The 21,351-nt window shown below is 43.4% G+C and overlaps 1 protein-coding gene across 6 annotated transcripts in view; it reads right to left on the bottom strand.

The window, feature by feature from the left end:
• LOC120457189 overlaps nt 1-21,351 on the bottom strand; it is a 100,751-nt gene that overhangs the window by 34,969 nt on the left and 44,431 nt on the right. For 2 of the 6 annotated variants that reach the window (XM_039644534.2, XM_039644535.2), the window contains exons 1-5: nt 16,903-17,153; nt 16,196-16,301; nt 15,224-15,757; nt 13,806-14,731; nt 13,610-13,713 (exon numbers count right to left, since the gene is read on the bottom strand). In XM_039644534.2, the coding sequence (XP_039500468.1) occupies nt 13,610-13,713; nt 13,806-14,731; nt 15,224-15,757; nt 16,196-16,301; nt 16,903-16,973 (1,741 nt within the window). In that variant the 5' untranslated portion in view covers nt 16,974-17,153. Of the gene's footprint in view, nt 1-1,622; nt 1,749-12,650; nt 12,969-13,609; nt 13,714-13,805; nt 14,732-15,223; nt 15,758-16,195; nt 16,302-16,902; nt 17,154-21,351 lie in introns of those variants that run through there. The other 4 variants (XM_039644537.2, XM_039644536.2, XM_039644539.2 and 1 more) reach the window with 4 other exon arrangements.

Raw genomic sequence — 21,351 nt, 5'->3', positions numbered from 1 at the left:
TTTTTACTCTTTTACGATTTTAGCAAAAAGCGAAGATTGGGGCAAGGGTAAAAATTAAAAATGAGCAATTTTCATTTCCATTTTAAAATTTCTTTTTTTTTTTTGAATTTATTATTGGTAAACAGTGAGCTTGGAAAACAAGTAGCGCCGCAGTAGCTAATTATTTGATTTTTCTTCCGGCAGCTGCTTTCTCGTTTAAATAAAACATTTATATTACTCACTCTGCATTTCCCACGATGAAGCGCTTCAAGTGGTTGCCTGTGAAAGAGAAATCAGCTTACACCGCCTTTTAATCCTAAGAGAGCTATTTCTTTTTGATCTGCTCTTTTGAGCCGCTCTCCTACTGCGGTACTCTTTCTTCTCTTTTTACTTCTTCTTGTGCTCACGCCAGTTTAGGCGGGCTTTCGCTTATGTGGGAAGAGGAAGGAATATGGGATAAAGGGAGAAGGAAAGAAAAGAAAGGAATTGCCCTAAATGAATACTATTTCTCTTACAACATAACTTAAATTAATTTCCTAACATAAGGTGGAATTTATTTTTTTCTATCGGAATAACTTATGCTGCTCTGCTTGACTGTTTGCCGATCTGCTTAACAAGCAGTCGGTCAGGTGTGAAGAGGTGCAAGGTAAAATGGGTATATATGTAGATAATGTTAATATAGAGAATTCAATTAAATCATTTTTCTGCGCTTAACGGTGGCGCTGAAGCAATCCAGAATTAGACCTCCTGGTCGGCAATTTTTGCTTCCTTCACTGGTCGCACTGGCAATGGTTATTTTCTTGACATTAAATATTTTCCTAGGTGCCACCTGTAATTTTATGGCCTTAACAAAAAAATTCTGACCCACAACACACGCACAAAACTTACCCTCTAGGGGCTGGCACTAAAGTTAATCGAAATATAAATTTTCCGATTCACTGGGTTTTGGTTGAATTGGTTGAATTATTGAATTGTTGAATTTCTCTTTTTTTTCTGTATTTTTGAGAGATCACTTTAATTCTCGGATAGCTCAGACGCACTTTCTCGCTCGCTGGTTTAAACTCAATTAATTCCCAGTGGCTACCGCTTCGGGTCGGGACCCCGAGTCTGAACTCCAAAAATTGCAGTTGGAGAAATGTTCTACATGACGCCTAGTTAACATTTGTCCCGACCTTAAGAACGACCTAATTAAGTGCCTACTTTTAGGCCGAGATCACCGACAAGCTACCTTACATTGGGCAAATCAATTCATCGGTGGGCCAGTCAGCCAGTCAGCCAGTCAGCCAGTCAACTAGTAAACCACAAACCAGCTGGCAAGCCCATTAATTTGCATAACCATCGGCATAATGTGGGGCGGGATTTTAGAACTCAGATTTCACATTTCAAAGGGAACGAGAAAGGGACCAGAACCAGAACCAGATCTAGGATCTGAAACAGAACCGCCTACTATGTTACTACTACTCTACATACCGCATGCAGCGGCCAGCAGCGACTCAATTACAAACGGAAATGAGTTTCTAATACAGGCAAATTGCAAAGGGATAGACACATATATCCATCCTTGTAGAGCAGCAAAATTGTTGCTTGTGTCGAGTCGAGTTGATGAATGGCTGTTGATGGGTTCGCCTCGCCCTCAAACATACCCTCTAAGCAACAGCGCGCCGCCCAAAGTTTTGAGCCAACTTTGTTGGCCAATTGCTGTGCAGCAATCATAATCCGCCTGGACCCAGCTGTAAAGTAAAGTTATCTGCCGGCGACTTGCGAAGATGATGAGAAATGACTTGGGCTCTTCTGCTTTTCTTTAAATTTCAATTTCAATTTCAAGTCCGCTTTTGTGCCGAAAAGTATTAATTTTTTGTTACCGCTTGCTATGTTAATAGATACAAAAGCTCATGCCTGTTGATTTATGACTTGAAAAAAATGTACAAAAATGTACATAATTTTGCGCAGAAATCCCTTAAACTTCAGTTCTAGTTGCTGGCCATTGAAACATTGTTGCCAGTGTTTCCAGTTTCCATCTCCTGGTTATCCTTGCCAGGAACTAGCAATCAAGTAGCTGTAATAATGAGCACGTGTGCGTGGCTCACCCAACTCAGTTGGCAGGCACTCACAGTTCGCTTCGACACCGGAAATCATAATTAAATGAATCAGGCAAGTGGAAACACATTATGAGCCGGCAACGATAGAGAGAGAGAGAGGGGTGGAAACAACCTGATCATGGCCATCAACATCATTGTCATTGTACCTTTGTCGTTGTAGTTGTCGTTGTCGTTGTCGTTGTCGTTGTTGTCATCAACTCATATTCGGTGTGGCCCAAATCAATTGCTTCTTGGGCAACCAGCGAATGTGGGTCGCATTTCATTTGCTGTCCAAAAGGGCTATCCATTGCTTATGGCTATTGGCCACGCTTCAATGGCTTTCGAATTTGAATTTGAGTGCATTCAGAAAGACATTCTGCCTGTGTGTGTGTGATTCAAATGTTTCACTGGGCGTATACTTGATATCTGATGGCCCCATGAAAGATGTGTGACAGCCATTGTTATAATTGAAGTGGCTAATGTATACATTTAACTAATGAAGCTATAAGCTTTATAGTACTTGAAATTCAAATATAGAATGCAAATAATACGTTGATTTCCATGATTGACTTGAATGAATTTGATTTGAAATATGAATTGCAATCAATTGTGCTGCAAAATGGCTTACAAGAGTTACCACTCGTTTTGTGGCCGGCTAACCAGAAAGTCCAGCGAATTCATGGGAATTTCAATTCGCTGGCAAAGTCAGTCAGAAGTCCGCGGGGGCAATCGAGTTCATAATTCCCCGCTATTGTTTGTCCGAACTTGAATTACTTTTCGCTCTTTGCCCTGACAGCTTTTTTTTTTGTTTTTTCCCCACAGCTTTCGATACAATGGAGCTCGGCTGGTGAAATGGAAGCCCGCCCGCAGTTACATTTGCACATTCGCAGTCGGGAGTCCAGAGAGTTGGATGCCAGCGTGGAGCTGCGTGGAATTCCTGGCAAAATTCCACTACAAAATGCGGGGCCGAAAACTTTGGGCATATTTTTGCATTAATGAAGCGACTGCCCCTCCGTGGCATTTGCATTTGAATTTTTGCATTTCCATTTGCATTTGCATTTGCCCAAACTAATGCAATGAATGTCGAGATATATCCAGAGGGCCAGAGGATCTCGAGGCCAAAGAGAGCCGGCTATTCATTGCGGCAAATTGCATTGTCAAGTGCAGGACAAGCGACCGAAATGAGCAGCACAAATGGTCAGGATGGTCGAGATGGTCAGGATGGCCAGGATATTCTGCTTGGCCAGGACACTCAAAGGGGCTGTCATTCGGCTGGTTTCTCAACTCACCTGGTTTACACTAAGCGAAAATAACAGCAAGTGCAAGTAACTGGCTTTAAGTGTATTTAATTACTACTTCACTTCGCCACTCTATTGTTTCAGTTAAATGGTTCATTAAAATGGCGAATTTTAATCAGAAGCGCGCCACAAATTTGACTAATTGAAAGACGACAAAATGGTGCCCCATTTTACTCGGGGTCATCCAGCTATAGTATGCTGATTCCAGCGAGCTGAAGGAAAGCACTCTTCATATTTTATTGCTGCGCCGTAAGTTGACTTGACGCGACTTTACTTGACTTGACTTTCCCATTTCCCCAGTTCTCCACTTTCCCCACTTTTCCCACTTTCTCCATTTTTCCCCACTTTCTCCATTCGCCTGTTATGACAGCTGCCGCATTGAAAACTTTGCATCTGCACTTTGCAGCTGCCCGGGGGCGGTGGTGCTGTTAGAGGGGGCGTGGCAGGAAGCGGGTGTATACTCGTAATATAAATTCATGACTTTGATAAATTACCAACTAATGACCCAAAAGAATGGCAAACTTCTGGTTTTTAGTGCAGAAATCAAGCCTTAACTTCTTCGCAGAATGGCCAAAAAAAGGGGCCAATTCCAAATTCGCCGGGAATTTGGATTTTATTGTATGAACAGCTTTTCCAAGAAGGTCCAAAACAATAGTTGCTTAATGGCGCGTAACAGGCGCTCTTAGCAAAACGCACAACAGAGTACAAAATAATAGGTTCGAGGATTTTGAAAATGAAATTCCACCTTCATAACTGCACATTTGTGTTTGCTTCATTATTTTAAATAAATAAATTCAATTATTTAATGGTTCTTGGAATAAAAGTAATGCAACTAATTTAATAAATATGTTTACTTCATTTTTGCTTTTTCTAAATAGGAGACAATAACTTTTTTTTGGGTTCTTAAAATGTTTTGTTTTATGTGACAGTTGTCTGCTGGCAAAGCCAACAGACTGAGGAGCAGAAACTGACTGCAAATGCAATTTGTTGGAAAAACGGGGGGAAAATCCAGATGGAGATGGAAAGTGGCTGTGGGGGGATGTGCAGGCAGCTTAATTGAGCGTAAATAATATTGGACTAGGGATAGTAGCACATGAGCACATGAGCAGCCGCGGATGCAGCACAGAAGGCAGTCAACTTCAGTGCACCTTCAATAAAATTGCGCAGACTGCTGGGAAAATAGCGGGAAAATGGCGGGGAAAAAGTGAGTGGGAAAACTGCCAGTTGCAGTGCAATGCCCCTGCATTGCAAAAGGAAACCTCTCGATGCAAATGTACTAATCAATTTGGCCAACTTTCGCTCGCCACGAATATTCTGGTTCAGTTTGAAGTCAAGTTTTTGAAGAAAAGTTTGGGCTGTGCGATACTTGAAAATTCGATTTATATATATATCTTGAAGTTAAAGTGTCAGCAGCTCAAAGATTACGAATAAATTGTAGAGAATTAAGTTCTACTAATTTCTCCATAAGAAAAGCAATAAATTGAGTAAACTACATAAAACAAGAGCCGTTTTGAAGGCGACGATTAGTCATTGGAGCAGGACAGCAATTTGGCCATGAGTTCTGGCCAACTGTGGCCACCGTTTTGGCCAATTATCGGTGACGGGGGATTGTCAGTGGCCGTGTGAGAACGCAGAACCGCAGAGAACCGCGGTTTGCATGTCAGCCGGCTGTTTGTCGCATTTTGCTGATTAGTAGTGCAGTGCAATTAAATTGAAGCATATCATTTGCGACCATACACCATACACCATACACCATACACCATACCAATTTTCCCCCTTATGTGCAGCCGCATTGTCACACGGTGGTTCAATTCCAGGGGGAGGGGGGGAAAGTCATCATTTCGGGGTCACGCGGGGTCAACGAGGGGTCACGACGGTCGTACGTGCGTATTTATGGGTCAACTGGGACCAAAAGGACCAAAAGGACCAGGACAGCACACGCGATGTGCAAGGACCTCGCACCCTCGAAGGAAGAAAAGAGACGGGAGTGAAATGATATAAAAAGCATATGAAAAGTGCAGCATTGGCGTGACTTTTTATGACGCATGCTGTTGCGAAATCTGTCAAACAGATAAACAGATAAGAGATAAGAGACAACAGCTTATGAAATCAATAATATTAAATATGCGCACTGAGCTGAATTGCATGCATATGCATAAGCTTTTATTTCTCACTTTTTAGTTGCATCACTATGCTTCACTATTTATGCAATGAAAACATGTCGAAAAAATGTATTAAAAATATGAAATATATATTTATTATGGTTAATGAAATGTTATCATTTAATAAGCTTTTCAACATCGGGTATATATCATCTTAAAAACACAAATAGATTTCAACATTTCTCACACACTTTGCAGGATCTAGTGCTTTATTTGCAGGTTTTAATAGGCGGCGGTATTTAAAATCTCGACGTGGCAAAAAGCCACAAAAATAGGAATGAAAATAGGAGACGAAGTATGCAACATAAATTCCAAAGTCGGCACGTAAAATGCTTCTTTTTTTTGCGGCATCGCCAGGCGCGCATAATGCGGCTTTTAATGGAATTAACGTGCGCAAAAATGTTTCGCTGCCGCCGACTAAATGCTCATCCACCAGTTCCGCCCACTTTTCAGCCACCTCACTGCCTCACCGCCCCACTTTCCACTTGCCACCCAGTTCTACTTGCCACATGTGCCATGGGGCGAAAAGAAAGTAGACGACACCAAATGGATTTGGGGCTCAGTGCGCACAGTGCGCACCATGTACGAATGAGTTGTGATTAATTTTTGGGGTCCGACAGGATTTGGGGGACGCCTGCCTTCGAGCAGCGCCGCTTTTGATTTATAAACATGAGCCGCACTTTTCGCTCTTTTCGCACTTGTTGCACACAGGCTGGCTTTCCATGCCAAAAGAAAATCGAGGAAAAGGAAAACTGGCAAGTTGCGTGCCTGGCGATGATAATCGTTAATGGAACCAGTCACACATGTCAACTGCTTCGAAAGTGGCATTGGTTAATCGAACTTTTCGATGGATTTATGGCTGCTGGGTTGGGCTGCTAGTAAATAATGCCATGTGACAGTAAATAATGTGTGTTAACAAACTGGATTCATCGCTTACAAGCTGCCTATTAGTTTATTAAAAAGTTAAAAAAAATAAAAATAGTAAGAGTAAAACTAATAAAACACGTACTAATTTGCAAAAAATTATTTGTGACATTTTTGCAGCTGCAATAACTTTGCTTTGCACTGACCAAAGTTATAAACTATAAAATGTTGAAACTTTGTGCCATTGACATCAGAAAAATGTGCATAAAATTACATGGCATTTAAACGAATGTTTCTAGTACCGGACATGTGAACAATTTATGTGCAACTTTCTTTTTGGCCCAGCATAATTAGAAACACACAAGAATCCCAGAAATAGAAAAGTTATCTAAAGAACTTTCTTTTATTAATAAAAAAGATTAGCAGAGATGGTAATCCATTTCACTGGGTTGTCCATTTTCACTCAAAAATTTGCATATCCTTGTGGCAATTTTGGCTGGAAAGCAACTTGCAGCTCCACTCTACTTCGATTCCCGGTCACGAATTAGCCGGAGCTCCCGAATCCCCCAGAGACGCCCCTTTGGGTGAAAGTGTGGAGCACGAGATGTGTGCGAATCAATCCGCAGACCCTTGGCCCACAAAAAAAAAAAAAAAAACCCACTGAAACTCCGATGGCTTCTGGGCGATTTACATAAAAACTTTTGCTCGCCAAAAGAGAATACATATTAAAAAGTCGAAAGTGCGGGGGCATACTCGTATGTAGATTTTCGGTGGAGGGCTTAAGTAACCCAAAGTGCAACAAAAGTTAATTCAGTTTGGAAATGGTTGTGAGCGTGCTAGTTTCACTTCGATATATATATTTCTTATATATATGTATATAAAAAATATAAAAGGATGTGGAATAGATGTGTGTGCGTGTGAAAATCTTATATTTTTTGGCGTGGCAGCCAAGGGAAAACTTTATCGAAAGTTGTTCTTGCCCAGGAATTTGTCTGCTCCTTGGCTCCGCTTTGTATCATCATTTTTTTGGAATTTTCCGTTTTATTCTTTTTGCAAGTAATATTCATGAGACCTGCGTGCGGCTGTCAGCGGCAGGACTCACTGAGTCCTGCCACTGAGGTCCTGGCCATTAGCTGCCCAGCAATCGCGTCCTAAAATCCCGAATCCTTCATCCTCCTCGCTCAATCAATGTCAGCTGGAAAGATGCGGATCCGACAACCTGGCTCTGGTTAAATCACTTGGAATTTTATTGAGTAAACTGTTTTGCAATTATTTTCATCTGATGCCAGATGCCAACTCATCCCCCCTCCCAATTAGCGAAAAAGCGACAACAAGCGATGTATCCAGACCAAATTTGCTGACAGTCTGCTGCTGCTGGCTACGTGGAACCTCATCGATTTGACTTTGTGCGGCTGGCTTGATTCGGTGCTTAATTTTTTCCTGTTTTCTTTTTTTTTTTTTATTTTTTTTTGTCTTTTTGGGTCACCGACTTAGTTTGGGAAATTGGACGGGGCCAAATGACAGTGAAAGTTACAAAGAAAAGTTGTTCATTTCGTGTTTGAGTGGGGAAAGGTAATCATTGGGATTCTTATAGTCAAAACAAACTGCAAAGTTTTCTAGCATTTCTAGTTAGGTTTTTGTTTATCTTTTCTTCAATGAAATCATTTTACAGACGCATTTAAAGCCATATTCTTTCATATGCGATGTTTATTCAAAAAGAAAAGGATGTTAATTTTAAATCAAGTAGAAAAGGATGTTAATTGTTAGGAAATGAATATAAGAACTTAAGTACCATTGAATCGTTTTACAATTCGGCTTTCCCAGCCCAGGTAATTGGATAACCGTGAAAATGTTTGATCGCATCGAATCAGGGATACTAAGTAAGCGTAATGAAATGGAATTAGGAATCGACCTTAAATAGCCGTCGTACTTAAACAATGTGTACTGGCTGGCTGGCTTATCGTGCCAAGCTGGGAATTAATTAAATTCTTAGCGTCTGCGAGCGACTGACTACAGGGAAATGAAAGCAATAACTTCAAACTTCAGCGCTGGCCAGCGAGAGCGAGAGAGACGGGGCTATTTTGGTAAGAAAGAGAGGGCGCTAGAGCGTGCGAAAGAAAGGGAGGGACATTGTAAGCATTGCTGGTTAATGGGTCAGGTGATTTTCTATTGTCCTCGCCGTTGTCCGCTTTCCCGCCGGACTGCATGTTTAATCCAAATTACTAAAATACACACAGACACGGGACACGTCGTCCTTTGTGTGTCCTGTCCATATCCATGTGTGTGTGTGTGTGGGTGTGGCTTTAGTTGCGATGGTGGCGGAATAATACCACCATCATGTCCAGCCTTGTTTGCTGTATTTTAATGAAACTATGAGTCGCCCATTCTGTGTGCGGTGTTAATTGAGCCAAAGTCAAACATTCTGTCTGGCCAACAGCCACGAACAGCACCCACTTTCACCCACCTATCGCCCAACTTTCACCCGCCTTTCACCCAACTTTCAGCCACCTTTTGCCCACCATTCACCCACATCACCTCAGTTCAATTAGTGCCACGCAGCATTGAGGCTTTCTCCGCACTTTTTTCGCCCCATGCGTGCTGCGGGTTTTGTGTGTTAATTTGATTTTATGAAAATAGCCGCAAGAAAAGGACAAGGAAATGGGCGATTTTGTAGGTGCAAGGGTTAGCAGCAGGTGTACTTTTAATTATCAGCAGGATCCATTAATCGTAATGGTTGCTTCATTTTCGAATAAATTAACTCAAGGTGGTACAACTTGAATTCCATGTTCCAAGTTGCTTGAAAAGTTTCAGCTTGAGATTCAATTCAATTATATTTAAGTACTTAAGTTTTTATGTTCTAATGCATCGAATATATTTCGCTTATAAACAAATTACAGTGAATGTATAAGTTATGAAGGCCCAATAAATTGTCTTCATTATATTAACAACATGGCAATAATTGTATGTATTTGCCAATATGCAAGTAAAGTAGTTGGTTGGGGGCGAAATATGAAAATATAGTATTTATTGCCAGTTTTGTGTTTGTGACCCACTTTGATGGATTAATAACTTATCCTGACAGCCGTCGTGGACAGTTCCTTTCCCCCTTTCCCTTCCCCCACAAGCGTAACCCTAGCCCTTAATAGCTGCCAGAGCTTTCCCCCAGTTTTCCCGCAGTTTTCCCCGAGTTTTCCCAGTGCTAAGCGCGGAGCATGAAGCTTTTTTCTAAGGCGATGGCTATATTGATTTCCTGCGGCATTAGGCTGACTTATGGCTTGTGGTGTCCAGGGGGTTGTAATGCGTACAACGGTGCGTATGATTGACGAAAGGCTCCAGCGGCAGTCGGCTACGCAATTTGGATACTCCTCACTAACACAGACACAGACAGAGGCACACACACACACACACACACACACAGAGAGACAAGGAGAAAGTGACAAAGAAAGCGAGGAGGAAATAACAAGGAACAGACGAAGGCGAAGGAACAACAATTGACAACCATCTTGTTTGGCAAATAAACGCGAGCCATTACCACGAAACTAAAATGCTGTCTCAATATTATTATTATTGCTATTATTATTATTATCATTTCAATGGCCTCCGCCCGCTTTGCTCGGCGTTTTATAGGTTCCTTGTTATTTTCCTTATTTTTGTCTTACTTCTTTTTTTCTGTTTTGTGTTCCTGTTTCTTTTTGTTTTTGCCACTTTTTATGAGACACTCGTGTTTGGCTGTCAAATATTTCAACAGCCCGAAAGTGACAGCTGTTAATGGCATTATACATTTTGTGGCCACGCCCACTTTTCGGCGACTACATTCAGGTGGCGAGTCCATCATCGAATGGGGCAGGTCGATGGCATTTTATTTGGTTGCCAAGTATTTTCTATTTCTTCATTGGCCCCTGTCCCCAATAACAATTTGCATTTTATGGCCGTGGGATGGCTGATTTGAAAACTTTCTTTCTTTCCAGTTTACAGTTTCGGCATCGATTTGGCACTGAAGTGGCGGCAGCTGCTAATTCCTTCGATTACGAACTGTTTTATGAGCGAGCGCAGCAGTTTGGCCATTAGGTCAGCCCATCAATCAGCCGCCCATCAATCAAAGGGATCGCAAATAGCCGCCCCATGTTTGTTTTTTGTTTGTTTCATTGTTTGTTCGCCTGTTTGCTTGTTTGTTTCTCATGTGGGGCATTCCACCGTGTTGCAGGCAACACTTTTCGCAAACATACGAGTAAGTATGTGTGTACATCTTGTGCTTTTCTCAGCGTCCTTTTTCGCGAAACTTTAATCAATCTTGTGAGGTCGGTCAATCAATTAGGCGCAAAGCTATTTTCAATTTGTGAAATAATTGATCAAAATAGTCGCCGCTCGACCTTGACAGTGCGTTCCATTTCTATAAGAACTAATCGAGGGAAAAGGGGAAAATTTCCATACATTTCACAAAGTTCATAAGTAAGTAAGACTTTTTCTTTTCAGGCAATTTGCACAAGTAGCACTCATAATTATAGAAAAATAATTAGCAGACACTGTGGCACAAGTACAATTAGTTTAATGCATAAATTCAAATGCGATTACTGGATCAGCTCTGCAGTTGTGTAAGTCGCGGCTTATCGAACCGAATTTGGTAATCAAATTGTCCCCTTTTTGGCCCATAAATTATCATTAATTTCGGGGCACAACCAACTGAACCCCAAACACCGAGTTTCGACCTTTGGCGTTTGCGTTTGTTTTTGTTTTCGTGTACATCGAAAAAGGCAGTTATAAAGAGTAACGTAATCAATGGACAGTTGAGATACTAATTGGAGTACAGTTTGCGTTTGGCAATTGCTGATAATCCTTTTGGGATGAGTGATTAGTTTGAAATGTAGTTCAATGGCGTAGACACAATATGGCAATATAAGTTTGAATTTGAAGTGCATTTCTATGATGCCTTTGCAAGTATTTAAGGGGCAGACACAAATGAAATTACTGCCTGTGATTGGCAATAGCAAACCGAGCACTAATTGCTTTAATTAAATCAAGTGCTTGAGCATTTTTCTCCTGCAGAGCTCACACTCAATATTAATTAGTGTGTGGCCACAAAGGAGCGCAGGACGAGCAGCAGCCGTAAATCCTTTCCAGGACTCGACTCCAAGTGCTCTTAATTGACGAACATACTTGTTTCTTTGTCTTTCGATCTGCCTTCTTATGAGCCATAAGCGAGTTAAAAGGAAAATAATTGTGTTCTTGCAAATATGGCAACATTAATGGGCATTCTCTTCTTACGCTAGATAAGTGAATTGATATCTTTACCTGCATTTCATCACGTGAAATGGGAATATTTGTAAACACAGTTTGATTTCACTTCTTTTGGAATTTCAAAACATCTTGGAGATTCTTACAAAATCGTAAATATAAGTGATACTTTGACCTCCATTCGATGGACTTTGGATGTCGCCCGTCTGCTGGCAACAAGTTCAATCAATAAATTTTGCATTCCATTGCGAGCAAAGTTTGGCATTGGCCGTCGCGACGAAGAACTTGTTGCACTGCCAGCTGGAAAATGCGCCGAGGGGCGTGGTCGCGCCAGGGGGAGGGGCGGTATAATGGGAAATTGCCAATGTTGTTGCTGCATCAGTATCAAACTCAATTCGCAGTTCATTCATAACAGTGAGAAGGAGATAGATTGAGAGTGAGAGAGTGAAGAGGTGAAGTCGGCGCTCATTCATTTTCGGACTGTCACACAGATACTCACCGATACCAACAGATATTAGCAAACACAAACACACACACACACACACGCACGCACGCACGCAGACAGTGCACTTTCATTCATTAAAAGGCATTAAGAGGCGGCAAGGACGAGGGGAGGCGTGGTCGTGCTGCCTTGTATGGCTGCCAAAAAGGCTAGAATCTTTTGCCATTCAATTGAATGAAGCTCGGAAAATGCTTGGAAAATCTAGCAGCTCTATCGCTCTTAAGCTTGCGACCAAAACTATATTTTACAGACACTGCAGAATGTAAAAAATTATTAAAATTTGCTAGAATATATATTCATTCATTAATAGTTATGTTTCTCAGCAAAGTGTAACAGTGATATTTGTGATATTTGCAGTAAAAGGTAAACTATTTGTTTATTTGGGTGCGTGAACTTGACACCAGAAGTCGTTTAGCCCCATTCACGTGCAACAAGTAAGACATGCCACAGATACTTTGGCAGCCCGCCATTCGGCATTTCCTAACCTATATATGTGCATATAAATAAATATATATATATGTTTTTATATACAGACCGCTGCGACTGCGATTGCTGCTGCTGCTGGCGCTGCTGCTCGACGGCTGGCGACGACCACTGCGCAGCGAGGGGGGTGCGGGTGTTGGTGCGGTGGCGGTAATGCCGTTGCCTCCTCCTCCTCCTCCTCCTCCGCCACCGCCACCGCCGCTGCCGCCACCGACGACATCGACATCGACGTACTCGGCCACGTCGCTGCTGTTGTGTTGTTGTTTACTTGGAGGATCCTGCGATGTTGCAGCTGCAGCCGTCGATGACGACGACAATGAAAAGTGTTCACGCACCGCACCGCACACACACACACACACACACACACACTTACGCACAGCAAAAAAAAAGAAGTTCACAAGGCAGGATATGAAAAATATACACAAAGCAATACACGTACGCACGCACACACACACACACGCAGTCAGCCAAGACGCACACACACACACACACACTCAGCCACTTATGCGCAATGGCGAGCTGAACGATAGTTTGGTAAAAATCGTAGCATACTTTTTGCCGCCCTACTGAGTTCTTCTTTCTGTACAACTTTGCTCTTCGCTCTCTACGTATGCCCTTTAATTTAAATTTGTTGTTTGTTTTTTTTATTAATTTTTTTTATGTTTTGTTGTATTTTGTATGACTTGATTCGCCGGCTGCGTTTTTTTTTTTCGTTCGACTGGCTGCTGCGGTGCTTGTGGCACGTCTGTTACTTCAACACCAACTGAATGGCATGTGTCGTGTAAAAAGGACGCGAGTCCTGTGGCGAGTGGACAGGTCCTTCTCAGCGAACAGCTGTCTTGGCGCCAAACAGCTGACACCAGCTTTTCCCCAAAGTAAACATGGCAAAATGCCCAAAGCTTTACACTTCGCAAGCTTTCGAAAGGATAACTTAAGCTGGGCCAAAAAGCTCTCAACGCGGTTGGCAGGACCAAATTGGGTGGGAAAATTTTGAAAACACAGTGCTCTCACCTGTCTGGGTGCTGGAGTCGAAGAAGGTACTGGTTGTCTCCACGGTCATGGTGCCGATGGTGCCGTCGATTATCTGCGCCGACGAGTCGCGTCTGCCACGATAGCTGGGGAGATAGAGATGTAATATGGGTCATATATCATATTATATAGTTATACATATAGTTACTAAGTGGCAAATAATGATGTCAGCACTCACCGACAGACGTCGTCGCTCTGGGAGCTCTGGCGGCGAAAGTTCCTGCAGCGGATCATCTCCTCGGTGGTCGACTGTCGCCGGAATCCCCGGGCGATGAGGATCTCCTCGGTGGTGGACTGCCGCCGGATGGCCGGTCGCTGATTCTGCTCGACGGTGGTCTGCGTTTGTGGCCTGGAGCAGGGACTGGGATCCCGCGAGGAGCAGCAGCTATTGGAGTCCGGCGATCTGGGTGATCTCGCTGCCGAACTGCTCTGCCGGCGCAGTGTGTGCCGCCTGGGACTGCCATCCCGCTCGTGGGAACGATCCGGCGATAGATGAGTGCGCGAATCACGACGACCGCCACGCGAGGCGCTGTCCGGTGACAGGGAATCCCGACGCGAGGTGCGCCTCTCGCAGTCGTCCGGCGGATCGGGACTGAGTGCGGGCTGGGAGCCACGCCTACTGCCGCCCGGCAGGCAGCCCTCATCGAAGGCGGTCGCCTGGCGCTGCAGCCGCTGGAGGCGTGGCGCACGCTCCGGACTTACGCCCGCTTTGGAATCCCGGCGATTAACGCGGCCGCACTGCGTCTGGGAGTCGCGGCGTCCCTTCGGCGCCGTTGGACTGGTTGCCGGTGGCGTTACGGAGCTGGTGATGATCGTTGGCGGCGGCAGGGCTTGGCACGCGGAGTCCACCTGCTGGTGGGCCAGGTGGTGAGTGCTCGAGTGCGTCGATATCAGGGGCATGGAGTGGTCCGAACAGGAGCCGGCGGAACTGGTGGACGGTCGCTGCTCCTGCCGGAAATTTGGGAACTCCGGCGCGGCCAGTGAGTCGCGCTTCTTGGCCATCTGATATTTGCCGGGTGGCGGCGGCGTGGTCACCCTACCGGCCACATTGCTATCGCGCCGACTGCTGGACAGGTAGCTCTCACCGGATCCGCGCCGGGAGGCCTGGTGGTTTTGGTGGTTCAGTGGTTCAGTGGTTCGGTGGTTCGATGGTTTAGTGGTTCGGTGGTTCAGTGGTTCGGTGGTTTAGTGGTTTGGTGATTGGTGGTTGCCAGGATGTGCGATGGTTCGGTGTGGAATGGTGGGAAAGAGAGAGAGAGAGAGTTAGGGGTCAAGGTTGTGGTCAAGGTGGAGCCAAAAGGTGCTGGTAGTTTCTGAGTAGTTTCTCCTGGCAAATGCACTCGCTAGGAACTTGTTTAAATTATAAACTCAGCAAGTAAAGTTTCTGAGAGTGAAAGTGAAAAGTTGCTTACATTAATTTGTTATTAACAAATATTTTACAGCTCAGTGGAGTGGAGTTCTGCCGTTCGAGTGCACTTGCCAGCAAAGCTCAGTTGGTTGTGACTTGTAGACTAAAGTAGCCGACTTCTTATCCTTATAGACTAAGGCAACCGACTTCTTAACCTTATAGAGTACATATATCTGCCCGATACTCACGCTTTTAGAGCACTCGACGACGACGGGCACGGAAACGCTGGGCTGCTCCTCAACTGCACCGCTCTCGCGGCGATTCCAGTGCCTCACGAACTCGGCGGTATTGGAATCGCGTCGCGACCTCATGCTCCGTATGCCGGAGTCCGCGGATGATTCCCGTCGCTTGCGTGGCGCCATGTAGGTGGTGCAACCAGCACCTGAGCCACCTGCACCCGTGCTCGCATCGGTGGTGGTGGAGGTGCGCCAGGGCAGACTGCGTGCCAGGTCCGCCAGCGTTTCGCGGCGATTCAGCTGCGCCTTGGAGCGGGAGGCTTGCTGCAGCTGTTGCTGCTGCTGCTGCTGCGAGTGGTGTTGCTGCTGCTGCTGCTGCTGCTTGGTGCCGCCGCTCCACTCCCGCAGGATGTCCGTCAGCTGGGCCAGCGAGCTGCGCCGCCGGCGCTGCAATCCCGGCGGCGGTGAGGTGCTCGGCGGTGTGGTGATCTGGGCCGCCGAATCTCGCCGTCCGCCCAACCGCTGTCGTATGGTGGACTCCTCCAGCTGCAAGTGGGAACAACGTATTATTCTCGGCACGTTTTTCAAACTTTCACTCTCACAAATTAGATAGGTATCTATATCTATAAGGGGGCACAGCGCTTAAGTTATAAATGTAAGAGTACATTGTTAAATACAAATGTATTTATCGCATTTAAAACTGCAGTGAATTCATTTAAAATTCAAAAGCCAAATTATTGTTATTAAATTTGTTATATATTTTATATTTAGTTTAAAATTTTATTTATTTTTATATTTATTTCTATATTTATTATTATATTTTTCATTGGAAAGCAGCTATATGATTCCCTGCAACCAATTCGATTTTGATTAAGTAAGCTCATGCTCTTTGTTTGTTCACTTCAGGGATATATTTTGTCCACTTTAGGATATTATAAATATTTGAAAAACTTTATTGTTTTATTGCGAATAAGTGGCACCCACCTGTTCCCGCACAAGATCGTCCCAGCCGTTGCCGCCCTGCCACACCAAACCCACTTGGTGCGACATGATGGGCAGGTTGCACACAAAGCAAATGGCTGTCATAGTCCTGAAAGTACACAAAACGACGATTAGTAAATTGTTTAAAATACGACTAACAATTACTTAGTGTTAAACAAAATGCATGCAGAGTGGAAAAGAAGCGAGGAAAAGTGGGAAAATTGAAGATGGGACAGTGTCATGCGGTGAAGAATGGCTGAATGGCAGGTGTTATTTTTGGATCGGCTGCTTGGCTGGCAGGCGAAGCTTTTCTCGAGAAACAGAGCTTCGTCCTTAGGACATGCGAAAGCCTCAAAGGCTCAAAGTTAGCTAAAAAAAGTTTGGAAAAGTTGAAAATGTTGAGAAAGTTGGAAAAGTTTGGAAAAGCTGTTAGCTGTTAGCTGTGTGAGTGCGGCATGCGGTGAAAGTGTTGCAGGATGTGAAAGCTGCAAGGTGAGAGTCCTGGCTTTGCTTTCCGCTTCAGTTTTTAGTTTGGCGTGCATAGTGAAAAGCGTAGAGTAAAGGAAAGCTTTTTGTTTTATTTTAAAGTTGATGGAAAAGTGAAAGCGCTTCCGCTGATTTTTGAGGTCAGGTGGCGTTTTGGGTGTGTTAGAGTTTAAGAGTTTAAGAGTTTTAGAGTTTTAGAGTTCTTTTTGGTGTGGATTGCTAACTTTTTGCGTATGACCACGCAGGTGCTGCTGCACGGCTGATCCATGGACCGGTAATGCCGCAGTTTTGACATGGCGCATGTTCTGGTTTCTGTGGCAGCGCCCGCCGATCCTCGAATGTGAGCGTTATCCTTCGGCTCCTGCCGCTCCTGCGGCCCTTCACTCCTTATCCTCCTTCCTTGCGCTCTTTATTAATGATTCGAGCTTTTACGACTGACTGCGCGCCTTATTTCGGGCTTTTCGGCTAGCCGAAAGTGCGGTGATTTTTATTTTTTTTTTGGGTCTGTATTTTTGTATTCGTGGGTTTCTTTTTCTGTAGGGGGTTTTGCTTTTGGGGGTTTTTTACTTTTTTTTTTTTATATATATATTTTTGGAGAGGGGGTGGTACTGATGGGTATGCTACACACACAGAGACACAGAGATACACTGGAAAAAAATCGAAGAAAATAGTATTTGGTGGTTTAAAACGCATTGGATGGGGCTCAATTATCGAATGGCTGGCAAATCTCAATTTACGAAAGGGCTTGGGATTTACTAAATGGGCCAAACTACAGGTAAACAGTAAGTGGTCATTAACTATATTAACGGTTTGTAAAATATATATATTGATAATTATTGTTTACACTTAAAATAAATAATATAACATAATTCTGCAAATTAATCGAAATAATTATAAAACTAATCATTTTATTATTAAAACATAATAAAATAAATATAATGCGAGGCCAGTCGCTTCAAGTTTTGTTTGCCATCAACAGAGTATTTCAATATTTCCATTTCCCTTGTCATTCCCCTTTGTATTGATTCATTGATTCGTACTTATTTATTGTAAAATTTGCACTGCAGTATTGCGTATAATTGGTTAAATCCCCCATACGCACCGTTGCCCAAAGAAATCGAAAGGCAACGGAGCAAATACTCTGTTTTTGTGTTTCTTTTCGCAGAAGTATACTCGTAAGTAAGCTCAAGTCACAATGTTCAATTTCCCAGAAGATGGCCACAATTCAATTTGGCTCTTATTACTTGGAATATAAATGGAAAGTACTATTTTCTGTTGGTAATGCACAAATCATTAAATTGGGAAGCTATTGCGTTGAGGCAAGAAGTTAACACACTGAATCCAGAATTTATGGAATTTATTTTCTTGAATAAACATGCTTTAAATGCAAGCATAGTTGCAGGTGTTTACTGTACTTGACTTTCACGAAATGATGTGGTTTCTGGCCAGCAGATTGCTGCACTTCAGCCAGATGCCAGATGCCAGATGGCAGATGGCAAATGGAAATAGTCTGCCCAGAATTCCAGATGAACTAATGCACGAGGCAATCAAAATGGAGTATCAACTTATTTGGCCGCAGGTTTATGGCCATAAACTTAATAACTGCCAGGCGGCAGGACCTCCCATCCTGTTTGCTGTTTCTATATGTGTGCAAGGACATAGACAACGCACCGGAAGTTGTCCAATAAGTGGCAGGTTCATAAAAGTCCCAGTTCGAGACGGAGCTCAAGTTTTCCCGCCGGTCATTGAAACACTTGGCCAAAGTAGTTCGAAGTACCGAAGTTTCCCACACTCAACTCTCTATGTGTGTGTGTGTGTGTGTCCCACAGAAATTGTGAAATTCTGAGAGGGAAAAGTCATTTTGCGGCCAATGAGGACACACATTTCGATTGAACCTGTGCGATTTGAGTGACACGATGATGTTTCCGTTTTCCGGGAATTTCCCAGCACCGACTTCTTGCAATTAAGCTCTACCTTAGTTGGAATTTCAATCTCCCTAAATTTGTAATGTTGCTTGGCCGGCTTTTCCAATCAACTTTAACATCAAATTACATTTTCAGGTGGCTGCTGACCTTTAAATTAGTTAATGCCGCTTATATTTTGAGCAATCTTCTCAAGTGATTAGTACTTTTCGCTTCTGTTTAAGTAGTGCAGTTTGTTGTCCGAATTTTTGGCTTTAGCATTTTTGGAAGTTTGAGGAAAGTTTGGGCCGGCGCTTAATCAATTTCAAGTGCACAACAGCAGCTGGCCATCGCTGTCCTCCGGGAGTCCAATGGATGATCCAAGGGATCTGCAGGCGGATGGAGGATGTAGGATGGAGGATGGAGAAATGGCAGCCGGCAGGACGAAGGAGTGAGGCTCAAGTGGGCGACCGGTTGATTGACAGCTGTCAATTTGCGTTGCCTGTGAAGTGTGTGCCACGAACAATTTTCAACTCAATTTTCCCACTTTTCCTCACTTTTCCCGCACTTTTCCCGCACTTTTCCCTGTGTGTGTCCTTCGGTCCGGCTTGCGGCTAAGCCGGAGCAGTTGTACCTGGACACGGACGCAGATGGAGATGATGCTGAAGCTGCAAATGGGGATTCCGGCGTGCGAATTGCGGATCTCTATCGGGAAGGTGGGGTAAGGGGGAGGGCGGGGTCGAAGGTAATGCGGAAAAGTGGGAAATTGGAAGGCTGAGGCTGCATTTGTTTCACCTCCGCTGCGTTTCCAATCAGCCCAGTTGCTCAACACTGGGGCAACAAAAAAAGTAAGAAACAACAATTCAGCTGCCAGCCACTTTTGTACTTTCGCTGCAGATACACACACACACGCACACCCACACACACACGCAGACAACCACACACACCCAGACAACCACAGCACTCTAAACCGAATGCAATTTTCCGCAAAACCGAATAAACTTTCGCAGGTGAAAAACTCCTTAAAAAGTTACTCAACACTGCGGGCTAATTAAAAGTTATGTCAAGGTTTCATATTACAACTTTTTCCACTTTTTTTTATAGTTAAGAAATATATTTGTTTAGACAATTTAGAAATTGTTGGATTTTATTTAAATATAAATACATGCAAGGCTATGTTATTAATGTTAAATAAATTTGAACAATTTATGCGGTCTTAGTTTGCTGCCAGCTGCTATTTGTTGCTTCCTGGTGGAAAAAAAAAACAGGGCAACTACTGCGGGATTTGATGAGCCAAGTCCCCTGACTCCATTAATCTGCATTATATTTGGGAACTCATTTATCTCCCCCCCCTAAGAATTTCGTCCACTTTCGCCCACTTTCTTCCACTTTCTTCCACTTTCTTCCACCATTTCCACTTTGTTCCAGCGCTCAATGAAACAATTTAGCTAAACGGTGAACATTTTACATTTGCCATGGTCTGCGGTTCTATTCAGTTCTTCTTGCTCCTACTCCTATTTTTTTGTGAACTGTTGTCGTGGCAATAAAATGCAATTCGTAGGAATGAAAATAAAAGTAAAAATATAGAAAAAAAAGGGCGAGTACTTTGGACACCTGGCGGACATTGGTCGTTTTTCTTTTTGATTCTCCTCAGTCTTCTAAGTGACTTTTCGTGTCCTGGAATGGGACAGAATGGGACAGAATAGGATAGGATGGGATGGATTTTCGGATGGTTCCATGGACGAGCGCCTTGCGTCGGCTATTTAGTTAATTTTAGAGCTTCTGTCGGTCCAGCCCCCTTGAAATATTACTTGGGCTCTTTGCCAGCAGTTTTCCTTTTGATGTAATTGCGAGGGATTCCTGGTGGTCCTGTCCCCTGTCCGGCATCCTGAGACTCAAACGGGGACGGGAGGGTGTGGTGTGGTGTGGTGTGCTCCTAGGATGTGGACAGTACGGCGGTGCGGCTATTCATTGATTAACTGCCAGGACTCGCTGGGGACACGTGAAAAGTGAAAAGTGGGAAGGCTCTAGCTTGACGGCTTCTGCAGGCATTTTCATTTAACATTTTCATTTTAACATTTTCATTTTTCGTTTTCATTTTCGTGTTCGCCATCGTTTAAGATTTAGCTTTTTATACTTGGCAATTTTTTTTTTTCTTTTGGGTCGAAGTTGTTGTTGTCACTTGGGTTTCGTTTTTGGCATTCAAAGTTAGAATACCTGAAAATGCTTGGTAAATTAGATCAAAGGACATGAAAGTACGTGTAGGCATTTACCGCCCTAGCCTGTGTACATAGGTTTGTGTACAGTAAACACTCTGAGATGTAACAATTTCTTTGTTCTAATACATATACGAACTTTGGATATTTAAATAATTTCAATTCATCTCCGGAATTTTATTTATTTAGCACACAATTTAGCATTTAAATCTTGGGGAAAAGGTGGCTGTCTTTAATTACTGCCTTAATCAAGTGAATTTGCGAATTATTATTTCATAAAAAATATTATATTATATTATATTGAAGTGAAGTCCAAAAGTGCATATCCATTGTTTGTGTCCCACTATCAAGAGTTCACTGTGCAAATGTATGTATATATATATAAGTACTTGAAAAGTAGGATTAAGTAATTTGCGCGTGCCACTTTCAATTTCTTGCAGGAAGCGCTGGGAGAAAGTTGGAAAAATGCTTTTCCACCGCCTTTGCCTTTGCCATTGCCTTTTTCCGCTCTTTCGCCCCTCTTTTCCTCCCTTCCCTGCGCTGCTTCCTCTCTGCA

The sequence above is a fragment of the Drosophila santomea genome, chromosome X (assembly GCF_016746245.2).
Source record: "Drosophila santomea strain STO CAGO 1482 chromosome X, Prin_Dsan_1.1, whole genome shotgun sequence".
NCBI lineage: Eukaryota > Metazoa > Arthropoda > Insecta > Diptera > Drosophilidae > Drosophila > Drosophila santomea.
This window is presented reverse-complemented; position numbering and strand designations above follow the sequence as displayed.